The sequence below is a fragment of the Phycodurus eques genome, chromosome 1 (genome assembly GCF_024500275.1).
Source record: "Phycodurus eques isolate BA_2022a chromosome 1, UOR_Pequ_1.1, whole genome shotgun sequence".
Lineage (NCBI taxonomy): Eukaryota > Metazoa > Chordata > Actinopteri > Syngnathiformes > Syngnathidae > Phycodurus > Phycodurus eques.
Genome location: NC_084525.1, coordinates 2,607,967 through 2,632,921, shown reverse-complemented (window position 1 = coordinate 2,632,921; position 24,955 = coordinate 2,607,967). Strand labels below are relative to the sequence as shown.

The window sequence follows — 24,955 nt, the reverse complement described above, 5'->3', positions numbered from 1 at the left end:
TTTAAGTTCAGCCCCCCCCCCCCCCCCCCCCCACACACACACACACCCGTCATTACTGTACACGCAGCACCCCATATTGACATAAAAAAAAAACGGAATTGTTGAAATTTTTGCAGATTTATTAAAAAAGAAATATCTGAAATATCACAGCTATAAGTATTCAGACCCTTTGCGGTGACATTATTTAGCTTGGGTGCTGTCCATTTCTTCTGATCATCCTTGAGATGGTTCTACACCTTCACTGGAGTCCAGCGGTGTTTGATTATACTGATTGGACTTGATTAGGAAAGCCACACCCCTGTCTGTATAAGACCTTACAGCTCACAGTGCATGTCAGAGCAAATGAGAATCATGAGGTCAATGGAACTGCCTGAAGAGCTCAGAGACAGAATTGTGGCAAGGCACAGATCTGGCCAAGGTTACAAAAAACATTCTGCTGCACTTAAGGTTCCTAAGAGCACTGTGGCTTCCATAATCCTGAAATGGAAGACGTTTGGGACCACCAGAACCCTTCCTAGAGCCGGCCGTCCGGCCAAACTGAGCAATCGGGGGAGAAGGGCCTTGGTGAGAGAGGTCAAGAAGAACCTAAAGATCACTGTGGGTGAGCTCCAAAGATGCAGTCGGGAGATGGGAGAAAGTTCTAGAAAGTCAACTATCACTGCAGCCCTCCACCACTCGGGGCTTTATGGCAGAGTGGCCCGACGGAAGCCTCTCCTCAGTGCAAGACACATGAAGGCCCGCACGGAGTTTGCTACACCACCTGAAGGACTCCAAGATGGTGAGAAATAAGATTCTCTGGTCTGATGAGACCAAGATAGAAATTGTTGGCCTTAATTCTAAGCGGTAATGTGTGGAGAAAACCAGGCACTGCTCATCACCTGTCCAATACAGTCCCAACAGTAAAGCACGGTGGTGGCAGCATCATGCTGTGGGGTTGTTTTTCAGCTGCAGGGACAGGACGACTGAGGTGAATGCGGCCATGTACGAGGATATCCTGGACGAAAACCTTCTCCAAAGTCCTCAGACTGGGCCGAAGGTTCACCTTTCACCAAGACAATGACCCTAAGCACACAGCTAAAATAGCGAAGGAGTGGCTTCAGAACAATGTTGAGACTGTTTTTGAATGGCCCAGCCAGAGCCCCGACTTAAACCCAATTGAGCATCTCTGGAGAGACCTGAAAATGGCTGTCCACGAACGTTCACCTTCCAACCTGACAGAACTGGAGAGGATCTGCAAGGAGAAATGGCAGAGGATCCCCAAATCCAGGTGTGAAAATATTTCAGTTTCTTTTTGAATAAATCTGCAAAAATGTCAACAATTCAGTTTTTCTCTGTCAATATGGGGCTCTGTATGTACATTAATGAGAGAGAGAAAAAATGAACTTAAATGGTTTTAGCCAAAGGCTGCAATATAGCAAAGAGTGAACATTTTAAGGGGGCTGAATACTTTCCGTACCAACTGTATGTACTTGTTTCAGCTTTTTCCACAGTTGTTCAATAGGATCGAGGGCTCTTCAAAATAGTCAATGTTTTGTTCTTTGCTATTGTTGGTTGTTTTTAGCTGTGTTTTGGGTCATCGTCGTGTTCAAAGACCAAATGACCTGCGACCAAGACCGAGATGGCACTGAAAAGACTTTTGTAATGTAGAATGTTTTAAAAGTTTTGAGATTTCATTGTACCCTGCATAGAGTCAAGGCACTCTGGTACAGTGTTTTGTTTTTGTTCCCCTTCATTTTTGCATCTGATGTGACTTGGCAAAAACAGCTCCAGTTTGTCTTCTGTCCAACAGACGTTTCCCCAGAAGCTTTGCGGCTTGTCTGTATGCATTTGGGCCAATTCCAGTCTTGTCAGTTCCAAGGTATTTCAGTCACCAAAGTGGGTTTTCTTCCTTTAACGGAAGGGTAGCAACAATTTCGTCTGTCCATTTTTTTTTTGTTACTGAAGCTTTCATTTCTCTTTCATAAAGTTGGGTTGGTTCCTACCTCGGGCTATAGTGGGGTAAATCTCAGTGGCTGCTATCAAGTAATTAACAGACTGGAATTGATCGAATTTAGGATGCTGAACTGAACCGTGCTTCTGCTATTTCCAAGACCACCTGCCCCCACTGCATCCAAGTAAACGTCGATATCGCGATCATGAGGCGGCAGCCAATTAGTTTCTCAATCTGGGGCCACATGGATAGATGGGATTGTTTTGTCATCACTTTATGATCTGAGCGCATAACTATGGACAGGAACTCGAGAATTGTGCTTTTGTGACGTTTTAGTGGAAAGCAAAAACTGATGAGCTATAGCGCACGCTTTCACCCACCTATGAAGGCTCACAAAGACAATAGCCTAAGGAGAGCACCACTTGGGATCGGGAAAGACTTTGACAGGCCATGGAAGGTGGCACAATGCAGTGTGTGTTGATATAATGATATCCCAAGGGCTCTACGCACCACGCTTTAAGTCATTCATGAGCCTCACGTCTCCGAGGCTTTCGCTTCCGAGCCATATTGGAGCGCCTGTGTGTGCGCGCCTGTACGCTCTGCAAACCTCCTGCAGACATGCGCCTCGCATACGAATTGAGAGCGGTCCATTAGGAAAGCCTCGGCCGCCAATCAGCACTTATCTTGGCCTGGATTATGTGATTAAGGAGGCGATGGACCAATTGATTGGGAGGCCAACTTGACAGATGTTTCACTCGGGAATTCAACAAAAGCCATGGATGGGGACAATCGAGTGTAATAATAATAACAATAATAAGAATTTGAGTATAATTTTCTTTATATATATATATATATATATATATATATATATATATATATATATATATATATATATAAATATACATACAAAATCCCATCATGACAAAGTAAAATCATATTTTCGGACAGTTGTGCAAATTTATTGAAACATAATGGGTACATAAATATTCACACCCTTGGCTTAAAATTTTGTTGAAGCACCTTTGGCAGCAATCACAGCCTCAAGTCTTCTTGGGTGTGTCACCTACGAGCTTGGCAACACTTGTCTTGGGGCATTTTCTCCCATTCTTCTCTGTAGATCCTCTTAAGGTCATTCAGGTTTAATGGGCACCGTCGGTGGACAGCCATTTTTAAGTCTTTCGAGAGATGTTCGATTGGATTCAAGTCCGGGCTCTGGCTGGGCCACTCAAGGACATTCACAGGCTGCTCCTGAAGCCACTCCTTTCTTATCTTGGTTGTGTGCTTTGGGTCATTGTCGTGTTGGAAGGTGAATCAATGCCCTCGTCTGGGTTCCAGAGCACTCTGGAGCAAGTTGTGTTGAAGAATTTGTCTATATTTGGCAGCCGTCATCTTACCCCTCTATGCAGACTAGTCGCCCAGTTCCTGCAGCAGAAAAACAGCCCCACAGCATGATGCTGCCACCATCACGCTTCACAGTCGGGATGGTGTTAGCCAGGTGATGATCAGTGCCTCTACTTCTCCAGATATGATGCTTGCAATTCAGTCCAAAAAGTTCTATTTTGGTTTCATCAGAAGAGAGAATTTTGTTTTTGCAGGTCCGAAAATTCTTAAGGTGCCTTTTGGCAATCTCCAAGCGGGCTGTCATGTGCCTTTTAGTGAGAAGTGGCTTCCATCTGGCCGCTCTACCATAAGGGCCTGATTGGTGGAGTGTGTTAGCACTCTGGATGGTTCTCCTATCTCCGCAAGGGAACACTGGCGCTCCGCCTTAGTGATCATCGGGTTCTTGTTCACCTCTCTGAGCAAGACCCTTCTCCCACGGTTACTCAGCTCGGTCGGACGGCCAGATCTAGGAAGGGTGCCCGGTGGTTCCAAACTACTTCCATTTCCGAATAAGCAACACCTCAGTGCTTTTCGGGACATTCAATGCTGCTGAAATTATTTTGTATCCTTCCCCAAATTTGTGCCTTGACACAATCCGGTCTCGGAGATCTGCAGACAATCCCTTAGACTACATTGCTTGGTTTCAGTGGAAATCAGATGTACCTGATCTTAAGTTTGAGTGTCAAAGTGAAGGGTGTGATTAAATGTACCTATTATGTTTGAATGTTTAAATTTTTTATAAAGTTACACAAATGTCTGAAAATATGTTTTAGTTTGTTATTATGGGATATTATGTGTAGATTCTGTCACGAAAGGATGGAGACTGGACCCGAGAGCAGGCGGAGGCGGAGAGGTTCTGATGAACAGTTTATTGAAAAGGGAAATGGAGATTGTCTTTGAGATTCGATGGCGGGTTGTTGAAGCAGAGAATGCGTGGCAGGCAGTGACGAGGACTGGCGGCTGGCTTGGCGGCGTGGTGGCAGAAATCCACTTGGCGAAGGACACGGAGGAAATACTGAGGACAAGGGAAAAAAGGGAGGTCAGAACAATGACAAGGAATTGCGTAGCTTACATGGAGACTGGGGAGCCGTTGTACCGCTGGAGAAGCTTCAATACTCTGGCGAGAGTTTCCGGGATCTGGCACGCTTTTATGCAGGTGGTAATGAGGGCTGATTGGTGACAGGTGCACGGCCGAGGAAGTTGCTGGAAAGACAGAGGGGAGGGGAGCGAGCGGGCGAGAGGGAGCAAAGCGCCACCCAGGCTCCAACCATAGTACTGCGGGGCAGCTCATGACAGATTTTTATTTTATTTATTTTTTAAAGAAAACTATACTCAAATCAGCTTTTTGAAAAATCATCTTAAGTACAGTAACGAAGTATTTTTACTTTCATCACTCTCCTTGGCCTGCAAAAAATAAAATAAAAATTCAAACCTACCATAACTTTTTCATTTTTCTATTGCAACCAATGTACACATATTCATACCCAGGTATGAACTGAGGAAACGTTATTATGGAACCATACTAAAATTGTGTACTTAGAGAGGCTTTTCCCGAATTATAAATGTAGGTGCACATGGCGCAGCAAAAATGCTTAAGAAAAAAAAACAGCCCTGAATTAAAAAATGCTTTTAAATGTCGTCATTCAGTTTGTTAGGTGCTCTTATTAGCCACAAATGCTTAATAGTATTTCAGGCTATCATTAGGCATTCTATAGATTATGTGCTACAATCAGTTGGGTTTGCGCTAAAATCAATGAAGAACATTGCGGTGTTGCCGGTATCTCACCTTGTTAAGTGCTGCGTTTCCATATTTTTGCTTAATTGCCATTGTCTCTCGTCTGTATTTTCACCCAAAAATAATCAATAGCTTCTCTGCTGAGCCAGTGGAAATACAATACAATAGTCTGCTTGCCGAGGACAGAGGGAAGGTCACCGCGGCGGCCGTTCAAGTGTAAACGCCACATGCCGTTTACTAGAATCTGTTTCGGGGGGCTTTCAAGAGCAGCATGCTGATGTGTGTGGTGGCAGTAAAAAGAAAAAGACAAAACCTCGTGAGACTTTATCAGTAATTTCAAGGTTTGCTTTAGTAAAAAATAAAAAATAAACATTCTAGTAGTATAGTGTTATAAATGCAGGATTACCTTTTAATCCGATAATTTGGTCCATCTCCAATATATGAATATGTGAGCAGGTCAGTCAAAACCAGCAGGGGATTTTGCACTGCTCCTTACTAATTTGTACTATAATTGTGTGTGTGTGTCTCCTCCCCCCTCCTCCTGTCTCGTGTTCACCTGCCCCTGACTGTGCTTTCCCACACCTGCGTCTTGTCACTCCCGAATACCTCACGGAGGTAACCTCTCGTCTCATTCTGCCAGTTCTTTGCACCTTTTCGTCACATTCCAGCGGGCATTCTCATGCCATTGATTCACATAAGCGCCAACCCTGATCGTTTTTTTTCTTAGTTTTCCTTTTTGCCTCCCATTTTTCATCCCTTTTCCTTTGCTGACTGATACAGAATCCAAGCTGTTTCTTAAAAACGTGTGTTTTTGGAAGTCTCTTTCGCCCTGAGACTGTTCATGAGATAAAGTTCTGCTGCATTTATGCACAAATTTATTGACCTGAACAGAATCTCACTGACACAAGTGAAGCGTATCACTTTAGTGAGTGACTCAGGGTAACCCAAGTCCATAAAATGAACTGAGTTAAAACACCAGTGGATTCGTTCTATGGAGGACAACCACAATTCATTTGTGTCCAGACAGTGACAAAGGTGTCCTTTAATATTGTATTCATTATTTTAATGCACATCATATTGTAATATGTTATCTATTGGATATCCGAACAAAAATATGCAATATTATTTTAAATTATATAAACTTGCCCCTGTTAAATTAATTTAATATATATTTTTTTCAAGTTGTGAACTTTTATGATTTCTTTTTGTGTGGTTTATAATCATGCGATTGAAAGGGGAATGCGAATGATTTTCTTTTTTTTTTCCTTTTTATTTTATTAAAGTAAGAGCGAGTACTGTCCATTTAAGTCCACTATTGTTTTTTTCCCCCACATAAAACCGTCCATCCATTTTCTGAGTCGCTTATCCTCACAAGGGTCGCGGCAGTGCTGTCGCCTCCACTTAAAACCACCATTGTTAAATATTGGAAGAGAAATATCAGCATCTGTCATGCATCAATAACCTATTCAACAATCCCATCCTTCAAAAATTGTAGAAAAGAAAAGGCACTTGGTGACATTTAACTGACAAGCGAGACTTGTTGTGATGGAAAGCCACAAACCTGAAAGTCTGCTGCTGTGCTAATGGTTCTGCAAGGTTGCACCGTGGTGCTGTTTTTTTTTTTTTTTTAAGTTTCCATCACTCGCATGTCTCGTCATATTCACTTATCTTTCCAGACTGGCGCAATAGATTTCACCAGGAATATGGGAATGGGGAATATGTCATATAATGTATTTGTTTTATGACAACTCATCTGATCATACTTTTTAATTTTTGCATCTACCGTTAGTGGACTAATCCAGATCCCTCATCTATTTTATCATAATGAATGTTGTTATGCAGATTAGCGTGTATGTAAATTAAAAGCAATAGTTGAATTGGGATCAACAAGCTTTTGTAATTAGGTAACTGTATATTTGGTTGAATGTCACATGAATAAAACTCCAGAAATCCCATAGTATGTCACAATTAAACTGTGCCTAATTAACGCCGTGTTTAATACAAATAAGTTCAGGTTTTAAATGATATCGCTTTAGACAAAAGAAGAAAAAAAATCAAATAGTCCACAAACTGGGATCAGGGAGAAATTAACTGATTGCGATCTTATCGTTAGCATTGTGGAGCTTTTCAATTAAGAGCTTCCTAAAATTCATCAGCTTTGTCACAGATAATAGCAGGTGGCCTTTTGACTTATGCATAATGCAATAGCTTCAGCGATGGCGTGTACTAGTGATGTTTTTAATTAATGTTTCCCATTTGACCCGGTCAACTTGTGTAAAGGTAAGAAGGGAAATCTGCATCATTTTGAGTTTGTCATTACTCTGCGCCGCCGCAAGTCTGGATTTCATGATCATGACCACTCGGGGCTGAGCAAGGCGGTGGCCGCTGGTTGAGCGCAGTCTAATAATCAAGTGCATGTGCGCCTCCTTATGTTGGTCAATTAGCGTGCAGATCAGTGTGTGTAGCGCATGCGGCGCTCGCATAACCAGTATCATTTGAAAGGCTTTCGCTGAATATCGGTAGCAGGCCTTGCATTTGATACTTGGGCCTTCAGTAGGGATTTATCCGACTTAGCTCACCTCTTAAAACCACAAATATTGTGTCGCAATTATAGATTATTATTACTATAACAGCGCCACGTACATCATATGCAGCAGCTCTGAATCAATATTTATCTAATAACATAACTAAAGCATTTGAAGGTCCCATTTCATCAGTTTTTCTATTAAATCGTGATTGATCATTTGGGTTGGAAATGCCCAAAATGTCCTTCTTTCAAGATACTCCAGGTGGTCTTTTCCGTCTGACCTTCGAGACAGTCGGATATCTCATTATTATGCGCCACGTAAATGAGTTTTGCTCTGACTGGATCGCTCATGTTCGCTAATTTAAACAATTAGATCAACTTTAAATCTCTCTTCTTCACACATCCATTCATGCAATGTCCTTATCCCCGTGTAAGTTCAGAGTGAAAGGCAAACTGCTTCAACGTTGTACAGTAATATTGCAATTATCACAAGTGGGACGTGAGAAGAAAAAAAACAAAAAAATCATCCATATTTTTATTTAATCATATCTACAGTGGACTACTGCAACATCCCTTGTTATTTACCGCAAGGTCTGAGATAGGTCAAATGATCGAACGATCGAAACAAATCTAACAGACGTGTTCAGTCAACTGCTTACAGCGCGGACCTGCATGACACACACACACACACACACGCACATACAGAGCGCCATTTATATCACACACGTGCGATACATTTTTGATCGATCAGGGTAAAAAGAAATATGGATGACTTTTTAGTGGGAGCGCTGCATTTTTAAAAACCAAAACATTTCAATTCTGGGGGCACAGTAGATCGCTTTATTTAGTATTTTATTTATTTTGACCATTTGTATTTTTTCCCCCCTCCCAAAAAAAAAGAAAAATGCTGATTTTGGTAACGCTGCAGAATCAGGTTTGTTTTAGTCGGCTTTCTGTTACCATTGCAAGTAGGAATGGGTATTAGAATCCATTTCGTCTATTGGGAAAATGAATGAATGAATGAATATACATTTGAAATCCTTTTAATGTGATGCAAAGCAGCTGTCCGAATGTTCTGAACGATGCCGGTGATGCCGTTTGTTGACAGCAGAACGATGCAGCACCTCTGCTGGTTGAAGCCAAATACTGCACTCGATTTTGCCTCAATTGCTTCAAGACGTGATTAATTAACAATCAATTCCACACAATGGACCAGAATTCGGAATGTCATTGATTATTATTAAATGTGTTTTTGCTTTTCATTTCTAAATGCTTTTCATTTTGCAAAGCACATTGTGAGTGTGCCCTTGTGTATGAAATGCGCTATATAAATAAATGCGCCTGGCCTTGCCTATTAACTGAGCATTATACACACCATTAATTGCCAGAGATTTCAATATTTAGCTTGATTTGTCAGCAAATAATGAATGAATCTTAACGACGATGGCCGACGGAAGGAATTTGCGCGTCTCTGACGGTGATCCGAATCGGGATTGTTCGCCCTGGGACGACGTCCGCACCCCACTGAGCGACATTCTACTTACAGAGGCGGTAGTTTGAGATGCAAAGCTCAATGTCAAAATGGAGAAGTACAAAGGGATGTTTTCACTGCCCCGCGAAGTATTGATGTGCTCCCAGGAATCGATGATAGACGTCCCACCTCGTTCGTAACCTTTATGTTACGCTAGGACAAAAACACTTAAAGCTCCTTTGATCAAAATACAAAAAGAGGTTGAATAAGCATCTTCTCTTTGCTTGGGCAAGCAGATTTCAGATCATTCCGGCCAGCCAGGGAGGAAGAAAGAGTCCTACTGATCCCAGTATACACACCAGTACAAACATCCAGAGGAATATCCTGTCAATGACCATGGCCACGTACTTCCAGTCCTCCTTCACCTAGCGGACAGGAGAAATTTTATTCTTAGACACCAAGTTCCAAGTCAGCTGTCACTTTTCACCCTTGAGTGATTCATCACGAGGGAAAGTTTTTTTTTTTTTTCCTCTCATGAGGGCTCTTATGACAAATTCAAGGTCAAATTACTTTACTGAGCTCCAGTTGTTTCACTGATACACCTCCGCCGTGACAGGGTGTACATTGCCTCTCACCCAAAGTCCGCTGGGATAGGCTCCAGTTTTCCTGCATTATGCTCATCACAAGCTTCCCTTAAAATGAAAAGGCGGTTTTACGGGATGCCCTCAAAGATGAGGAATTGAAACATCCTAGATACTTCAACTGTAAATTGCTTAGAATTAAACTTAAAAGGCTTAAAACACACTTGCTTGTCTGGAATTTCTGTTCAAAATCTTTAGTTGTTCTGTCTTGTGGTCACATTTAGATTTCCAGCTTTTTCTTTTCTTTCTGCCATTAATCCATTCCAGCCTCACCCCCAAAAACTGTTTTTTTTAAATCAGGAAAATAGTTATACTTACTGTATTTGTGTTCAAATATCTGTTGCTTAAAGGGCTGTAACACCAAGACTTTTTGAATTGTTTGTTCTCATTAAGCTAAGCAGACTGTCCTAAGGCAAAGCTCTGTGGATATTTTAAATACACGTGTAATTCATTAGTTTGACAGTAAACTTCAATTGGGAGTGGCATTAAACAGCTTGAAGCCTTTTTTTTTTTAAAGAATTGTTTATACCTGCAAAACTGCTGCTTGGCAGGACGTGAGTTAAAAATGTATCTCAAGGCCCCACTGTACTTCTTGTATTGACCCCATTTACAGCTTTCACCTTGTAACTGCATGGTGACAATACAAAGAGAGCCTCAGAGAGGCCTTTTAGAGATACTTTCTAAAGAGCACAACAAATCCTATTTATTGTTTTTAAACAGGGGCAACATTTCCATCAACTCACTGAGAAGTCGTCGTCCTCTGCCCTGAGATGATCGGCTATGTATTGAACTCCCTCAATGGCTCGTTGCATAGATGGGGAAATGCGGTGAATCCCAGACTCTTGTTGGCCTCTTGGATCTTTAGCGGAATCCGCTTTGAGGTTTTCTGTGAGGCAGTTTGCAGGGTCTTGTTGTTTAGTTTGGTCTTCGGTCCCAGTCCATTTCTCCGGCCCTTCGTTGTGCAGGCAGCAATACTGGAAGCTGCCCGAGTGACACCGTTGAGCAGCTCTCAGAGGTAGCTCCCTTTGCAGGACACACAGTTGTTCATCGCTGAGCGAGCGGCCATTTGAGGACAGTTTATTTGCGCCTTCCTTGGAGAGGTTGCGAAGGGGTCGGAGAGGCAAAGTTGGAGGTAAGGAAAGTTGAGAAGAAGACAAGGTTGAGGAGTCGTGCCCTCGTTGGAGACCTGAATATTGTTTAGTGGGTGATTGGTAGAAAATGTTGGCCTTAACTGGGGGATCTTGCCGGTTGAGTTCCTTGCGAGGTGAGGAGGATGGAGAAGGGGAGCAGACGCGGATGTTTGGGCTGTCGGCTGGAGTCTTCGGGAGGCACTTCTCGACCTGTCCTATTTGGGTCAGCCCTGTCTCTAAACCCATCCAAAATGTCTGGGAGTTGCCCGTGGCTGATATTATGGTCGGCCGGTGCATCATCTCAATCAACTTCTTGCAGTGTTGCTTGGCCGTGCCGGGGGGCCGTTTCATGAAGAGGGCCCGGGGCACCGTGTCTAAAAACACCCTTCGCACCCAATGAGGCATTCCGTGGGTCTGAGGCGATCGGTGGTGTACGTTCAAAACGAAGACTGTAATTATAATTGAAAGTGTAACGAAAACCATGGTAAACAGCAGGTATTCTCCAATGAGGGGAATCACCAGCGATGTGGACGGTATTATCTCTGTGATCAACAGCAGGAAGACAGTGAGGGACAATAAAACGGAAATACACAAGGTGATCTTCTCTCCGCATTGTGATGGTAAATAAAACACCAGCACAGTCAAACAGGAGATAAGCAGACAGGGGATGATAAGATTAATGGTGTAAAACAACGGAAGCCTCCGGATGATGAAGTAGTACGTGATGTCTGCATAGATCTCAGTGCAGCACTCGTACTTTTTGGTGTTGTATTTGCCGACTGCATTCATAATAACCCACTCGCCGCTCTCCCAGTAGTCCATCTGGTCCACGTCGCTGGCCATGCTGATAAGGTCAATCTTGGCTCGGTCGTAGGTCCATGAGCCAAACTTCATCTTGCAGCTTTGCTGGTCAAAGGGGAAAAAGGTGACGTCAATGCTGCATGAAGACTTGTAGATGGCTGGCGGCATCCACTTTATCCGTCCGTCATGGAATAGATGCGCCTTAGTTAGGTGGGTTACGGCAAAGTCACCGTCAGCACTGCAGATGAGGAACAGTACGTCAATTAGACAAGTGATTCCCAACTACTATAATGCGCATCAGAGATCGTCAGGTGTGCTGGGAGAAATGATTCAATTCCACATTTTCACCATTTCCTATATCTATGTATAGTGTCCGGCAGAAGAAGTAAATGCTCCCCTAAATTACTTTCACTTCTTCATCTTCTGCCTCAAGGCAACGAACGTCACATCCATCCACCGTAACCCTAATACCCTAACTCCCTAAAACCCTAACCCACACCTCAGCACAGTAAGTGACCTCTTTCCAGGACCCGGTTATGTCATGCAATCCATCCACTTAATCCTCTCATGTGTACAGCCTTGAATTGAATGTGTTCTCTCTTCTTGGAGGAGGTCAAAAGCTTTCCTACATACTAAATTAAATGTTAGGATCAGGGTTACAATTTGGGCGTCAGTTTGGATCATAATTTCAGGAAAGGCTCACAAACAGTTCACAGAGTTAGCGAGCCGTTAGGAGACATCATAGGACAGACGACAAATCTGAACCAAAGCATGCCGAGCGTGCTCTAGTTTGGGTTTGATGTTAGTCTCAGTGGAATATGCTTTTCAACTACGGCAACCCGTGTGTAGTTGGCCTTGTCCTATTCGTTTTCAAAGCCCATCGGCCGTTTAATCAGAAGACAGCACAGTATACTTACTTTTGAATGACAAGTCGATTTGGTAATTGTTTTGCTCATATCTTGTCATGTCTACTAAATGTCATTGTTCTATTGGTGATTTAGAATTCCCTTCACTGATGAGAACATTTACAGTGGATGCCTTTTATCTTAGGCGCTTCGAAACACATTTAATTACATTTTATCTGCGAATTCTTCCACCTAATGTATTGCCTTGTGCAATGTACAAGTTTGTTGATGGCCATTCCCATTAAGGATGACCTTGTTCACAGCCAAAGTACTTTATGGCGTTGGCACAGGAAAAGAGTGTTGGCACGGCGGCGGGATCTTCTCGTTGTCATCCAGTACCGCCTTCTGTTGGAATTGACTCAGCAAATTCCGCGCATTATTGCTGATGCGATTATGTTTGCCTCAAGGATGGCAGCGGTAGTGCATGAATCACGTTGTGTGACTGCGTCAAAGTAATGTTTTACTATATTCTACCTAAGGATGGCCACGATAAATTGATTTAGAAAGTCACGACGGTTGCGAACTTTGTCGGTCGTGTCGAAAGTTTGTAATAATGAGGTTAGGTTGTGAAGGGAACAAATGGAGGAGTAATGGATTTTGAAGCAGCTAGCAGATGCAAAAAGTCTGTCGCCAATACGGGTTCTGGTAGAAATCAAAATAAATAAGGATGTGAGGCAAACCATAGGATTAAGCCTTCTGCCATTGTTTTTTTCTCCCCTTTAGTAAATGTAGAAGTCATGCAAACTTGTGAAATAAAATTTTATCTTGGAAGAAGATTTTTTTTTTTTTTTTTTTAACAATTATTCTGTCATCTAAAACGTTACACATTAACATTTGCGGCACTGCTAAACATAAGAAAAAATAAAATAAAATTATTGGTAAAGAAAATTAACAAGCAGTATTTGCGTCACACTGAAAAATGTCCCAATTACAAGAAAAAGTTGTTAGTGGAGGTCGGTTACAGTAGGTGATCAAACAAATCCCCAAAAGAGTTGATTCGAGTGCGTGTCGTTCTTTCTTCCGAACAGACATGTTAAACCTTTACACAATCACAACATGCTCAGACTGATTTTACTTATTATTATTATTATTTTCTTTTAGATTTCTGTTGTTGAGGAAAATGTTTTGTCTGAACAAAAGAAATCCAAGAAGAAGAAAAGAAATAAAATCAAAAAGAAGACGAGATGAACGTTATACCTATGCTCATACTGATGTTGCCGTTGTGCCAATCAAGTTATTCTCAAAGTACTGCATAATCTTTTTTTGTCCCCCACCCCCCCTGAGGTCCAAATACTCCTTTGTGGGACATATATTCAAATGGTTCATACTAACATCATTATAGAGTATTCTTTTGGAGGAGACCCTCACTTGTTGTAAAGGACGATGTCGGGCCTCCAGATAATCTCCGAGGGAATACGGATGGAGGTGACGTTCTCGTATTCCTCCGGGTTCCAGCGCAGCTTGTAATCGTTCCATTCCTGAAGGAGAAAGTTCATCATAGAGTATTTATCAATGCTGCAGCTCCATTTGCCTCTCATCATTTACATACTTGCTTGACCCAGACGTTCGTGGTCATCATCTGGTTCTTCTCATCCTTGTTTAGTGGAAACAGAAAGCAAATTCTTGGAAGACAATCTGGTTGTTATATCAGTCCTGTACAGATTTGCTTTAAAGCATCGGTATCTGGTGATTTATACTTTTACAGAGTAATACAGAACATATAGTAAGAAACCGAGGCACCCTCACCTTACAATAATGCTGAGATGGTGAAAATAAAATATTTTAACATTGCATCGCTGCAATGTTTTCCAAGCTCCTCTCAGCCACTGACACATTCTATAGGAGAAGACAACTTGGCCAACAGCTGACTCGCACTCTCAGGCATGTGGGCCGAAGTGCTGTCTCTAATTGTGAGTCAAAAACAATCCTCACGGTCATGCAGGCTTTGCATTTGCAATCTACAACTTTCCTGTAAGAAACTATGTACGTTCCAGGTGCCAAACGTCAGGTTTTCCCTGCGTCAACAGAAGTCCTCGAATGGATTTTTTTGGAAAAGAATACTTGATGTGTATGCATTTCATTCTCCTGAGGGCCTGCACATGACATTATTCTGTAGTAACATGACAAAAACCTTAAGTTTACTCAATAACCTCAGTCAAAAACCGTTGATTGAATGGGAAAGAAACGCTGTGAATCGAAGTGTTTTTGCACAGATGTGCGACTACGAGAGATTTGAAAACCATTGGACACAAACAAACCCGTGACCAGCGTAAATCTGTGCAAAGGCAAGTTACTTTTCGTAATTTCGCAGGCGCGCGCAAGCCATCGTGTTTTGAAAAGGGCAGTCTGTATTGTTGTGGGAGTGGGGACATCCGACTTCATTCGCCGCCAATCTCAGTGGCTCCTCTCATTCCCTTTAAATGTGGCGCAATCAATGGCAACAGACAATGTGAGTGGGTACCCTTATAAAATACAGAAAGCTGGTGACTGTTGGCGACTTAAATACGTCTGATATGCATCCGTCTCCACCCACGATCGCTCGTGGGCCCCCACACATAGTTGCGGATGACTTAAAAAAATAGACAGTACTGTCATAATGATGATAATAACAATAATGCATTCAATGAATTGATTTCTACAACGATTCAGAGGGTTTGATGCCCGCTGTTCACATATGTATGAATGGAATACGTCTGACATTCACCACATGTCTGTGGACCTCAGAGTCTGTCTGCTTGTGCACCGATCAAATTCACCAAAATCTTGTTAGACGAGCTGCACCAAAGGTTCGACGTGGTATCAGCAGGTGCAAGGTTAGACCGGTTTTCTGCCACAAGATTGTCACATGCGCCGGGCGCGTGTCAAAGGACGCAGCCTTGTTATGCCGGCGGTATGCCCGGTTGGTCTTACATCGATCTCTGCCAAGTTGGCAAACAAGCACAGCTAGCCTTGAGTTTGCAAGAAAATAAAGACCTGCCAGTGTTTGCACTCCACCGCAGATCTGCCTTCGACAAAAACAGAGCCCATTGTTTTTTACTGCGTAGTAGTGAGGAGTTCACTTACCACATCTATAAGCTGAGCGATAGAAAGACCAAAGTGGACCAGCACTGTGTCTGATGAGTTTTCCACCGGCCTGGAGAGCTTGTTGTAACGCACAAACAGATCCTGGAGCAGCTTCTCCTCAGCGTGAGCCCGAGGTCCAGCATAGCAACACACTAGAGGTGGTTACGAGAGATCACAAACTGCATTTTGAATTGCTTCTTTCGTGTGCGAAAAATGAACATCACATCACATGCGCTATTCATTACCTGTCTGGACTGGATTTAATTTATGCAATGAAGAGAAAACGGTTGTCGCGTTGAAAACAGAACCTGACCTCTGCTAGACCCAGCTGACGTCATGGTTACACGAGACAGTGGGGAAAAGGAAAAGGCAGGATGAATGTGCGTTCGTCACCCCAGCCTCACATGCACAGTGCTCCCAACCTGTGCACCGGTGTCCCTTCGCAACCCATCTAATGGAACACCTCACTCCCCCTTCCCCCGTTAGAACCAACTCACATTTTCCAGAAGATGACCCCGCGAGGTCCCAGAACAATTGGAGACGCACTGCATTGCCGCTCCGTAGACGCAGCGATTTTAGTTGGGGCTTTCTTCCATTCGAGTCATTCATCATGATGGAGTGATTCTTATAAGTGACTTCAATTACTCCTCTGGTACTGCCGCATGATATAGTATGTCTTATGTGATAGATTCATCCATCACTCCATCTATCTGTTTACCTCGCTAGGCTGTATTTATCTTTCAAAAGTGGACCCTTGCCGCTGAAATGGCCTCTCAAGAGACTGTTTGACCTTCGTTTAGTTCAGATTTCCAATTCTTTGGAAATTGGAAATAGTGGAGGTGAAATTATTGAGTTCTTGGGGTGCTGTCCAAAAATGGTCACCATTGTCCAAATACTACATGATCGGCTTTAGATTAACTTTACATTGCAGTGCATTGTATCACGTTGTAAATGCAAATGAGGGTGACGGTTGGCCTGCCGCCTGCCAAGGGACTGTTACGCAACAGTGGAACCACCCCCAGCTGATCTTATTTCTCCACCAATGACATGATCAGCTAGGCTGGCCAAAGATCCAAAGGCAGCCGGCAAACTTCACTGTCTGAAACACTATCGTGCAGAGGCACCGACATCCCCCACGGGTGCTGTGCTATGCTATCATGTCAAAGCAAAAATGGTAAGCAGAGCTGCACTGGGTTTTGTTAAATGCCCAGATGAGCAATTTCAGCAAGGCAAGAAACAGGGTGTGTGACGTCCACTGCAATTCTTGATCCTTGGTGTATTTTGAGGAAAGCATGTCACAGACATGACCTGGAAACAGTTTTCAAATGTTGGGGGAAAACTGTCTGCATTACTTGGCTCCAACCGGCAGAGGTGCCGTTGAGTCAGTGTCAACTAGGATGTCGGCCGAAGCTTGCAGTCCATCCACCTGCTAGCGACACACATGTTGCTGTTGTCCTCCTACACGTTCAGTCGAAGCTGATGCGCTGTCCGTTACTTGCCTGCAAACAGGCATCCTCAAATTTTAAAGGCCCACGATCAATATCTGCCCACGTATTGGCGTCGCTTTTGTATGCCGGTAAGCAGACAGCAAAAGAGCTCGGAACACAATAGCCTTTGCGTCCTCTTCATCATCATCATCATCATCATCATCATCAGCTCGCTACATCTGACATTAAATAGAAGCGCGGTCAAAGCTGCTTAACGGGTAGCGAGGTAACATTGTGTCAGGAAAAGCGGATGTTTCAGTGCAGATCATGGTGCTGCTTGGCCTTGCAGAGACTTTTCACAGGAGGTGAATTCAAATTCATTTCATGGAGACAACCTTGAAAGAGTGTATTTATGTTCTCCGAACTTTAAATGAAAAGAGAGAGAAAGTGTTATGGGCATGTCAATTATTTACCTTCTAGATGATGTCAATCAACAAGTTTGTGTGGTGTAGTTGCAACACTGAAGTAAGAACGCGCTATAGCCTAACTTATGCTGACCAAGTAGTAAAGTCAGAATTACAGTCTATATATGAATTAAAAAGACTTATATGCCACAAATATAAAAAGTACGGTGGTAACTGAGTGTGGTAACTGTCTTTGCTTTACACACTACGAGCTGTGACATCGCTTTATGTAAAAGCGGCTGAAATCTAAAATTGAAATCAAGGACAACAAAAGGCAGTCATAAGAATATCTGAAATAGTTCTCCTAAATGTAATGTGTGATATTTATGCGCAAATAAATCTTCGTTAATAGTTCATAGTTTAAGAAAAAGCTGCAGTGAAATTCTTAATTCGAGTCTACTGAAGTCGCAAAAGCTGTGCGTTTGAGCCACGGCTACAACTGACATCACACACATAATTTATATGTAATAATGAGCAGTGATTAACAATTTTCTTTTTTTTTTTTAAATAATTTTATCAGTTAAGAATGTTGAAATGTTACTTAAAAAGTTACCTGTACAACTAACAAAGGTTTCATGGTGTTGATAGTTGTAGTGTGACTGACCCTGTGTTTATGTTGTTTCATAAAGGATAGTTGTTTTTTAATGTGAATAAATCATTTTATTACAGAGAAAAAATGCCACCGTTAGTATTTTCTAACATCTGAAATGTGTCTAAATGAGATTTTTACTCCAAGAATGGAACCACGTAGGAAGAACCGATTGTATTGTTCGAATACCCGTACCTTGTTTTTAATATTAGATCTGTAATACAAAAGAAGGAGTTTTGCACTTCCAATACTGTAACATTCATTTAGTCAGCCCGACGACGCGCACGGCAAACTGGCGGCTTCAGGTTAGTTAGCCGGAGCTACCGGACCCAATTCTGTCCCCTTTTGATCAATGTGCTCTCTGAGGCCAATCGTGCATGAGCAGCAAATATCTATTAGCGGTGTTCGCGCTCCGTCGCTGGCAACACTTTTTAGCAGGTCACCAAAGCAACAGCCTAGGTGTTCATCCTCATCCAATGGAAACTCCAGATAATTACACATATTTTTATGAGTTGGTTGTTTGTTTGTTGACCTTGTCCAAATGGATTGAGCAATTGTTGAGTGTATTAAACAAAGGTTTTTTGTTTTTTATTCAAGTATTACCCATAACAAAACAAAAAAATCCCAGCCCATAATCTCACCACGATGCATTCATATGATATTTATGGAAACATAAAAGGTAAAAACCTCCACCCAACCTGCTTGCCGATGATGGAATTCAACACCATTTTTCATTTCAGCTCAAAATGACTTTAGAACAATTTTGACATGACTGAAAGTTTAGTATAGAAAGTATAGAAACATATAGCACAGTAGTATTTGATCAATGAAAATTACCTCGGGTGCCGAGAGTAAGCAAAAGTAAACCGAAACAGTTGTTTACACCCATGGTGCTCCTCGAGCCGGAGGTCGCCATAGAAACAGTGTGGTCTTGCTTCAGATGATCTTATGAAAGAGCCAAATGTTGAATGAGTCAATGTCAGCCCGGTGCTGCTCCCCCTCATCCATCTGCTGTGCCCCCCTGCCACTCCGCTGTCCACTTTGAGTTGAGACCGAGGATTCAACGTGAGCAGGTCCCTCCTCGCTCTGGTGGAATCCTCGCATCACACGAGTTCACCTCCTTGCTCCTCTACATGCGTGACTCCCTCACCGTGACTCTCATCTCTCAGCCTCCTCCCTCATTTTTCTCTCTAGCTCTCTCTCTCTCCCCCCCCCCTCTCTCTCTTTCTCTTGCCCTCCAACAGTTCTCTCACAATGTGCGGTGGAACCACTGAGAAAAACAGAGAATCCTATATTGAAACATTTTCCCCATTGGAAATAAAGTAATGCTCCCAGGTCGAACTGCAGGCATTCTTAACAGGTATAGATTTAAATGTTAACTTTGATAACAACGGAGTGGTTTACTGTTTTTAAGGCGAATCGGCTTCCTTCGAGAAGGTTCGCATTCTTTATGCAGGTGAGTTAAATAGCGCTTCATATCCAAAACAATTATGGCGAGCAACTTTTCACATGAGTAATAGGCAGGGGCGGAGCTAGGGACGGCCCACTGAAAAATTCTTAGCTGCGCCCCTGGTGTAAGGGTCATTTTCATACAATTGGATTAATAACCAATAAAAACACTTAAAACAAAATGATAATTTTGCCATTTTTTTTATGCCGCTGTGGTTTTCTATGGGTAAATGTCTCCCATGCTGCGCATAAAGTCCTTTTTTCACAAAGTTATTGGTGAGTCAGCGCTTCTGATGTCACTCACTAGGCCATGCCCCTTAAAGGCACATGTCAAAAACATGAGCACTACAGTGTGTGGGATTTTTGGCTTAATTACACTCTATAAAACCATTTTATTTCTCTGTATTCTCTGTATGTTTTATTCTGTATTTATATGAAGAAATTGTGGCTGTTTTTTGTGGGAGGAATGGGAGAAATTGAGTTGATCTTGGCGACAGAATGAATTAAACTCTTAACTTAAAGTTAAGATACTATTTTCTTCATGGGCACTCGGGTTATTTTTTTAAAGACCCCGTAAAGTCATTTTCACGTTTTTCGTTTGTTTTTGTAAATCAATGAAATATGTTTGAAAGTGCTGGGGAGGGCAGTGGCAAACATTGTATAACAACAAACAGTCGGTCGCGACAGCGGAGTTAAGAGGATGTTAGTGTCTTATAATTCTTGATTGTTTGGGTATTTTATTTTTGAAGAATGGCATAGACATGTTAGACACCTCAGCCCTGTTTTAATCTGTGGAACATGTGCATTATATGTCACATGCACACACACACATGCAATGCAGATAATTGTTAAATTTGTATGACCTTAATTATATGACACTTCCCTTCAATGCAATTGGAACCAGAAAAGTGTATCGTAAAGGTCACATCTCTCTTTCTCTCTCTCTCTCTCTCTCTCTCTCTCACACACAAACACACACGCAAACACACACACACAGCAGACACATTTCTTTGCGTTCTCAGCCTCCCACATATTGCTTTTCTCTCCAACCCAATCTTCCAGTTGTCTCTTTCCAGTTGTCTCGTACGTGTATGTGTGTGTGTGTGTGTGTGTGTGCATGTGTGTGTGTGTCTGTGCGCTGCAATGTACCTGCCAGCATATACACAGTCTACAATATATAAGCAGCATGAATGTAGTATGCATGAATGCAGTGAATATTTGTCAAAGTCTTCCCTGTTCAAAGGCCCAATGTGTTATGCATAAAATACCATCTTGGATACTCAACCCAATCTCACCCCCTCCTTGTTGCACCCCTGACCCTTACTACTACCAGACACCCCTTCCTCCCGCTTCGAGATGTTTGCGTCAGTCAGTGCCCGGCAGGCTGTACCCGTAGATGAATGTGTCCTTATTCGCCCATGAGGTGTCATGAGGTTGTTCTAAGAATTTTGAGGGATATTGTACAACCCCAATTCCAATGAAGTTGGGATGTTGTGTTAAACATAAATCAAAACAGAATACAATGAGTTGCAAATCATGTTCAACCAAAATGTAATTGAATACACTACAAAGACGAGATATTTAATGTGCAAACTGATGAACTTGATTGTTTTTAGCAAATAATCATTAACTGAGAATTTTGTGGCTGCAACACGTTCCAAAAAAGCTGGGACAGGTGGCAAAAAAGACAGAGAAAGTTGAGGAATGCTCATCAAACACCTGTTTGGAACATCCCACAGTAATTAGTTGGGAACAGGTGGGTGCCATGATTGGGTAGAAAAGGAGCTTCCCTGAATTGCTCAGTCATTCACAAGCAAAGATGGGGTGAGGTTCACCTCTGGGTGAACAAGTGCGTGAGAAAATAGTCCAACAGTTTAAGGAGAATGTTCCTCAACGTACAATTGCAACAAATTTAGGGATTTCATCATCTACGGTCCATAATATCGTCAAAAGGTTCCGAGAATCTGGAGAAATCACTGCATGTAAGCGGCAAGGCCCAAAACCAACATTGAATGCCCGTGACCTTCGATCCCTCAGGCGGCACTGGATCAAAAACCGACATCAATGTGTAAAGGATATCACCACATGAGCTCAGGAACACTTCAGAAAACCAATGTCAGTAAATACAGTTCGGCGCTACATCCGTAAGTGCAATTTAAAACTCTACTATGCAAAGCAAAAGCCATTTATCAACAACACCCAGAAATGCCGCCGGCTTCTCTGGGCCCGAGCTCATCTAAGATGGACTGATGCAAGGAGTGGAAAAGAGTTCTGTGGTCCGACGAGTCCACATTTCTAATTGTTTTGGGAAATTGTGGACGTCGTGTCCTGCGGACCAAAGAGAAAAAGAACCATCCGGACTGTTATGGACGCAAAGTTCAAAAGTCAGCATCTGTGATGGTATGGGGCTGTGTTAGTGCCATTGGCATGGGTGACTTCCACATCTGTGAAGGCACCATTAATGCTGAAAGGTACATACAGGTTTTGAAGAAACATATGCTGCCATCCAAGCAACATCTTTTTCATGGACACCCCTGCTTATTTCAGCAAGACAATGCCAAAACACATTCTGCACGTGTTACAACAGCGTGGCTTTGTAGTAAAAGAGTGCGGGTACCAAACTGGCCTGCCTGCAGTCCAGACCTGTCTCCCATTCAAAATGTGTGGCGTATTATGAAGCGTAAAATACGACAACGGAGACCCCCGACTGTTGAACAGCTGAAGCAGTACATCAAGCAAGAATGGGAAAGAATTCCACCTCCAAAGCTTCAACAATTAGCGTCCTCCGTTCCCAAACGTTTATTGAATGTTGTTCATAGAAAAGGTGACGTAACACAGTGGTAAACATGACCCTGTCCCAGCTTTTTTGGAACATATTGCAGCCATATATTTCTCAGTTAATGATTATTTGCTAAAAACAATCAAGTTTATCAGTTTGAACATGAAATATCTTATCTTTGTAGTGTATTCAATTAAATATAGGTTGAACATGATTGGCAAATCATTGTATTCTGTTTTTATTTATCTTCAACACAACGTCCCAACTTCATTGGAATTGGGGTTGTACAAAATGTTATGTTGGAACGGCACTATTTTCAAGAGACATGAACGTGTTAGTGATGAAAATCAAGGAAATTATGCTTTGACACGCCGCAATAATCACATGCAAGCGAAAACATTATCTGGCTACAAATAGGCTATTTAGTGTTCATTTCAAAGCTGTTAGGGGCTTCTGGCAGGATCATATTATTTTCCAAACATTAATGCTGATGCTATTTTGGAGATGAAAATAGAAAATGACGTGTGCTCCAACATATTGTGTGAACATGGGCAATAAAATGGTACTTTGGGACAACTTGCGGACCTCCTGGATTCATCTGGAGACAAGAGGAAAAACTGCTGTCTTGAAGTGTTTCTTAATGAGATCAGTTCCACCTACAGTGGCATACAGTTCCTTTCTCGAGCCCACTCCTACTCGACACTTATCAGCTATCAACACACATAATCAGCCACTGAACGTGTGGATGTTGTGCTCGCCGGGGTTGGCATGGTGGTGAGAGGCTCACGTGACTGTTAGTCATGACAGGATCAAATAATTTGTGTCTTCGATGAGAGAAATATTGATTTGTGCAACGTGGAGGCTCTTCTCTGTGGGTGCATTGAAAATCCGAGGGAGATGTTTACTGGCAGCAAAAATAAATACCTCTCTGCTGCAGTATGTACATTTGTCTCTCGTGGAGAAAGAAAATCATGCAACGCACCTTGGAAAGCAGCTGTGCAGCTGCTTTTGGCAGACTACTCCCTGAATTGGTCACCACCAAATCCGAGGGCACGTACGGAAAAACAATCAATGACACTTACATTCACATTGAGTAGGAAATGATCCCACACTAGCTGCACAAAAGTCAGCTCTGTGTACCATAGCACTACCAGTCACTAAAATAAATACTGTTAGAATGATCATTTTCGTTACAATTATTACACTCTGTCCCAATTCAGAAGCCTGTGGATACACACATTAATTGTTGTTAGCGGGAAGGGCCTACCCGTCAGAAAACTTACCATTACGTAATGACGATACAGTAGGTGGCGACCTGTTGGCCGAGCAAACATAGATTTTAAGGTGCCACAAACATATCTGGGTTGCAGTATGGTCAACAAAATGCATAGATCTCACAATTCTGAGGTTTGGGGCTACCAGTCTAGGGTGATACCCGCCTCTTGGCCAATTTCCTCTGGGATTGGCTACAGCTTACCCGTGACCCTAGCGAGGACAAGCAGTACAGAAAACGAATGGATGGATGGAAGCATATCTGGAGATAGATGTTTAAATGAGAGAAGAAAAAAACACTGACATAAAATTGAAATCCTCTCTATTAGTCAGACATATTGAAATGTTTTTCCGGCCGCAGCAGTGGCGAGCAACGAATATCGGGATCTGACAGGCCACGGGACATATTAGCAGTGTATCCTCCAAACAAATGGAAAAAGAAAGCCAAAATTGTGGGCTGCATTTGAAGGAGACTTCAAATGGGGCATTATTTATTATGTCACCTGCCTTCAAATGTAACCTCTGAAAGATGCTACCCCCTGAATTTAGACACAGAGTGTTTCATTTTCCCATATGAGAATAGTGGGTGTTCCATTAAAGCTGGCTTTTTATGGACAGGGGACAGAAAGAGGTCTTCCCCAAACGGTTCCCACACAAGCATACAACCGTCTAAAATGTCTTGATAAGATGAAGAATTCATATTTAAGGGTAACTAAGGTCTTATTGATACATTCATGGATTAAAACGTGTTTCACAAAATGTGGTGTATCGAGACTAGAACAACAGTGGGAGGGTGACTATAGATTTCATAATAATCTCACAACGGTCAGTAAGCCCCGAGGGAATGAATCATACGAAACAATAGTTGAATTATTGATGAGTGTCCCATGAAGAAACTTGGCCATTGACCACAACACAAAAGTATGCTCCCGTTGAAGTCATTCCCAAAGAACAGCCTGGGGGAAGTGACATCACTGCAATAGGTCAGCTACCTCCACAGCACATAGCACACAACAGTGCATCTTTTTCTGCCTGGATGATTCATACTTACGGCTTTCTTTGCATGCATTCTCCCCTGGCATTCACCAACACACACACACACACACACACACACACACACACACACACACACAGAGGGATACAAGCCATGCATGCATTAACACCAACGCCCACTAACACTGCCGAGACGGCTTTAAATAAACCCTTTTCTGCACTTTTGCAAATTTATGGGCCGAACATAAGAAGGTGTTTGCGTCTTACTATGAATGTTAAGTAGTAATATGCATGAGAGGCTGTGCAGATCCAATAATATACTTTGATTTCACAGTATTTACTTAACCCACCATACGGCACCACATAACGTTGAAATACAAAGTGCACGAGACTTTTTAC

At 42.5% G+C, this 24,955-nt stretch overlaps 1 protein-coding gene across 1 annotated transcript; it reads right to left on the bottom strand.

Annotated features, from left to right (window-relative positions):
* Nucleotides 1-8,443: 8,443 nt before the first annotated feature.
* LOC133400112 (neuronal acetylcholine receptor subunit alpha-2-like) lies at nt 8,444-19,174 on the bottom strand. The gene is made up of 6 exons (XM_061672379.1): nt 18,901-19,174; nt 15,584-15,735; nt 14,070-14,114; nt 13,889-13,998; nt 10,428-11,853; nt 8,444-9,468 (listed from the first exon to the last, which is right to left on the bottom strand). The coding sequence occupies exons 1-6, from the start codon at nt 18,977-18,979 to the stop codon at nt 9,343-9,345; spliced, it is 1,938 nt and encodes a 645-aa protein (XP_061528363.1). The 5' UTR covers nt 18,980-19,174; the 3' UTR covers nt 8,444-9,342.
* Between the last annotated feature and the right edge of the window lie 5,781 nt (nt 19,175-24,955).

What these genes read in the sequence shown, in the direction of transcription:
- LOC133400112 (XM_061672379.1), bottom strand. Translation starts at nt 18,979, where the DNA reads ATGGCGACCTCCGGCTCGAGGAGCACCATGGGTGTAAACAACTGTTTC. An exon ending in TCGCTCAGCTTATAGATGTG is followed by an intron (nt 14,115 to 15,583) that starts GTAAGTGAACTC and finishes CCACTAAACAAG; the next exon opens with GATGAGAAGAACCAGATGAT. An exon ending in CGAACGTCTGGGTCAAGCAA is followed by an intron (nt 13,999 to 14,069) that starts GTATGTAAATGA and finishes TTTCTCCTTCAG; the next exon opens with GAATGGAACGATTACAAGCT.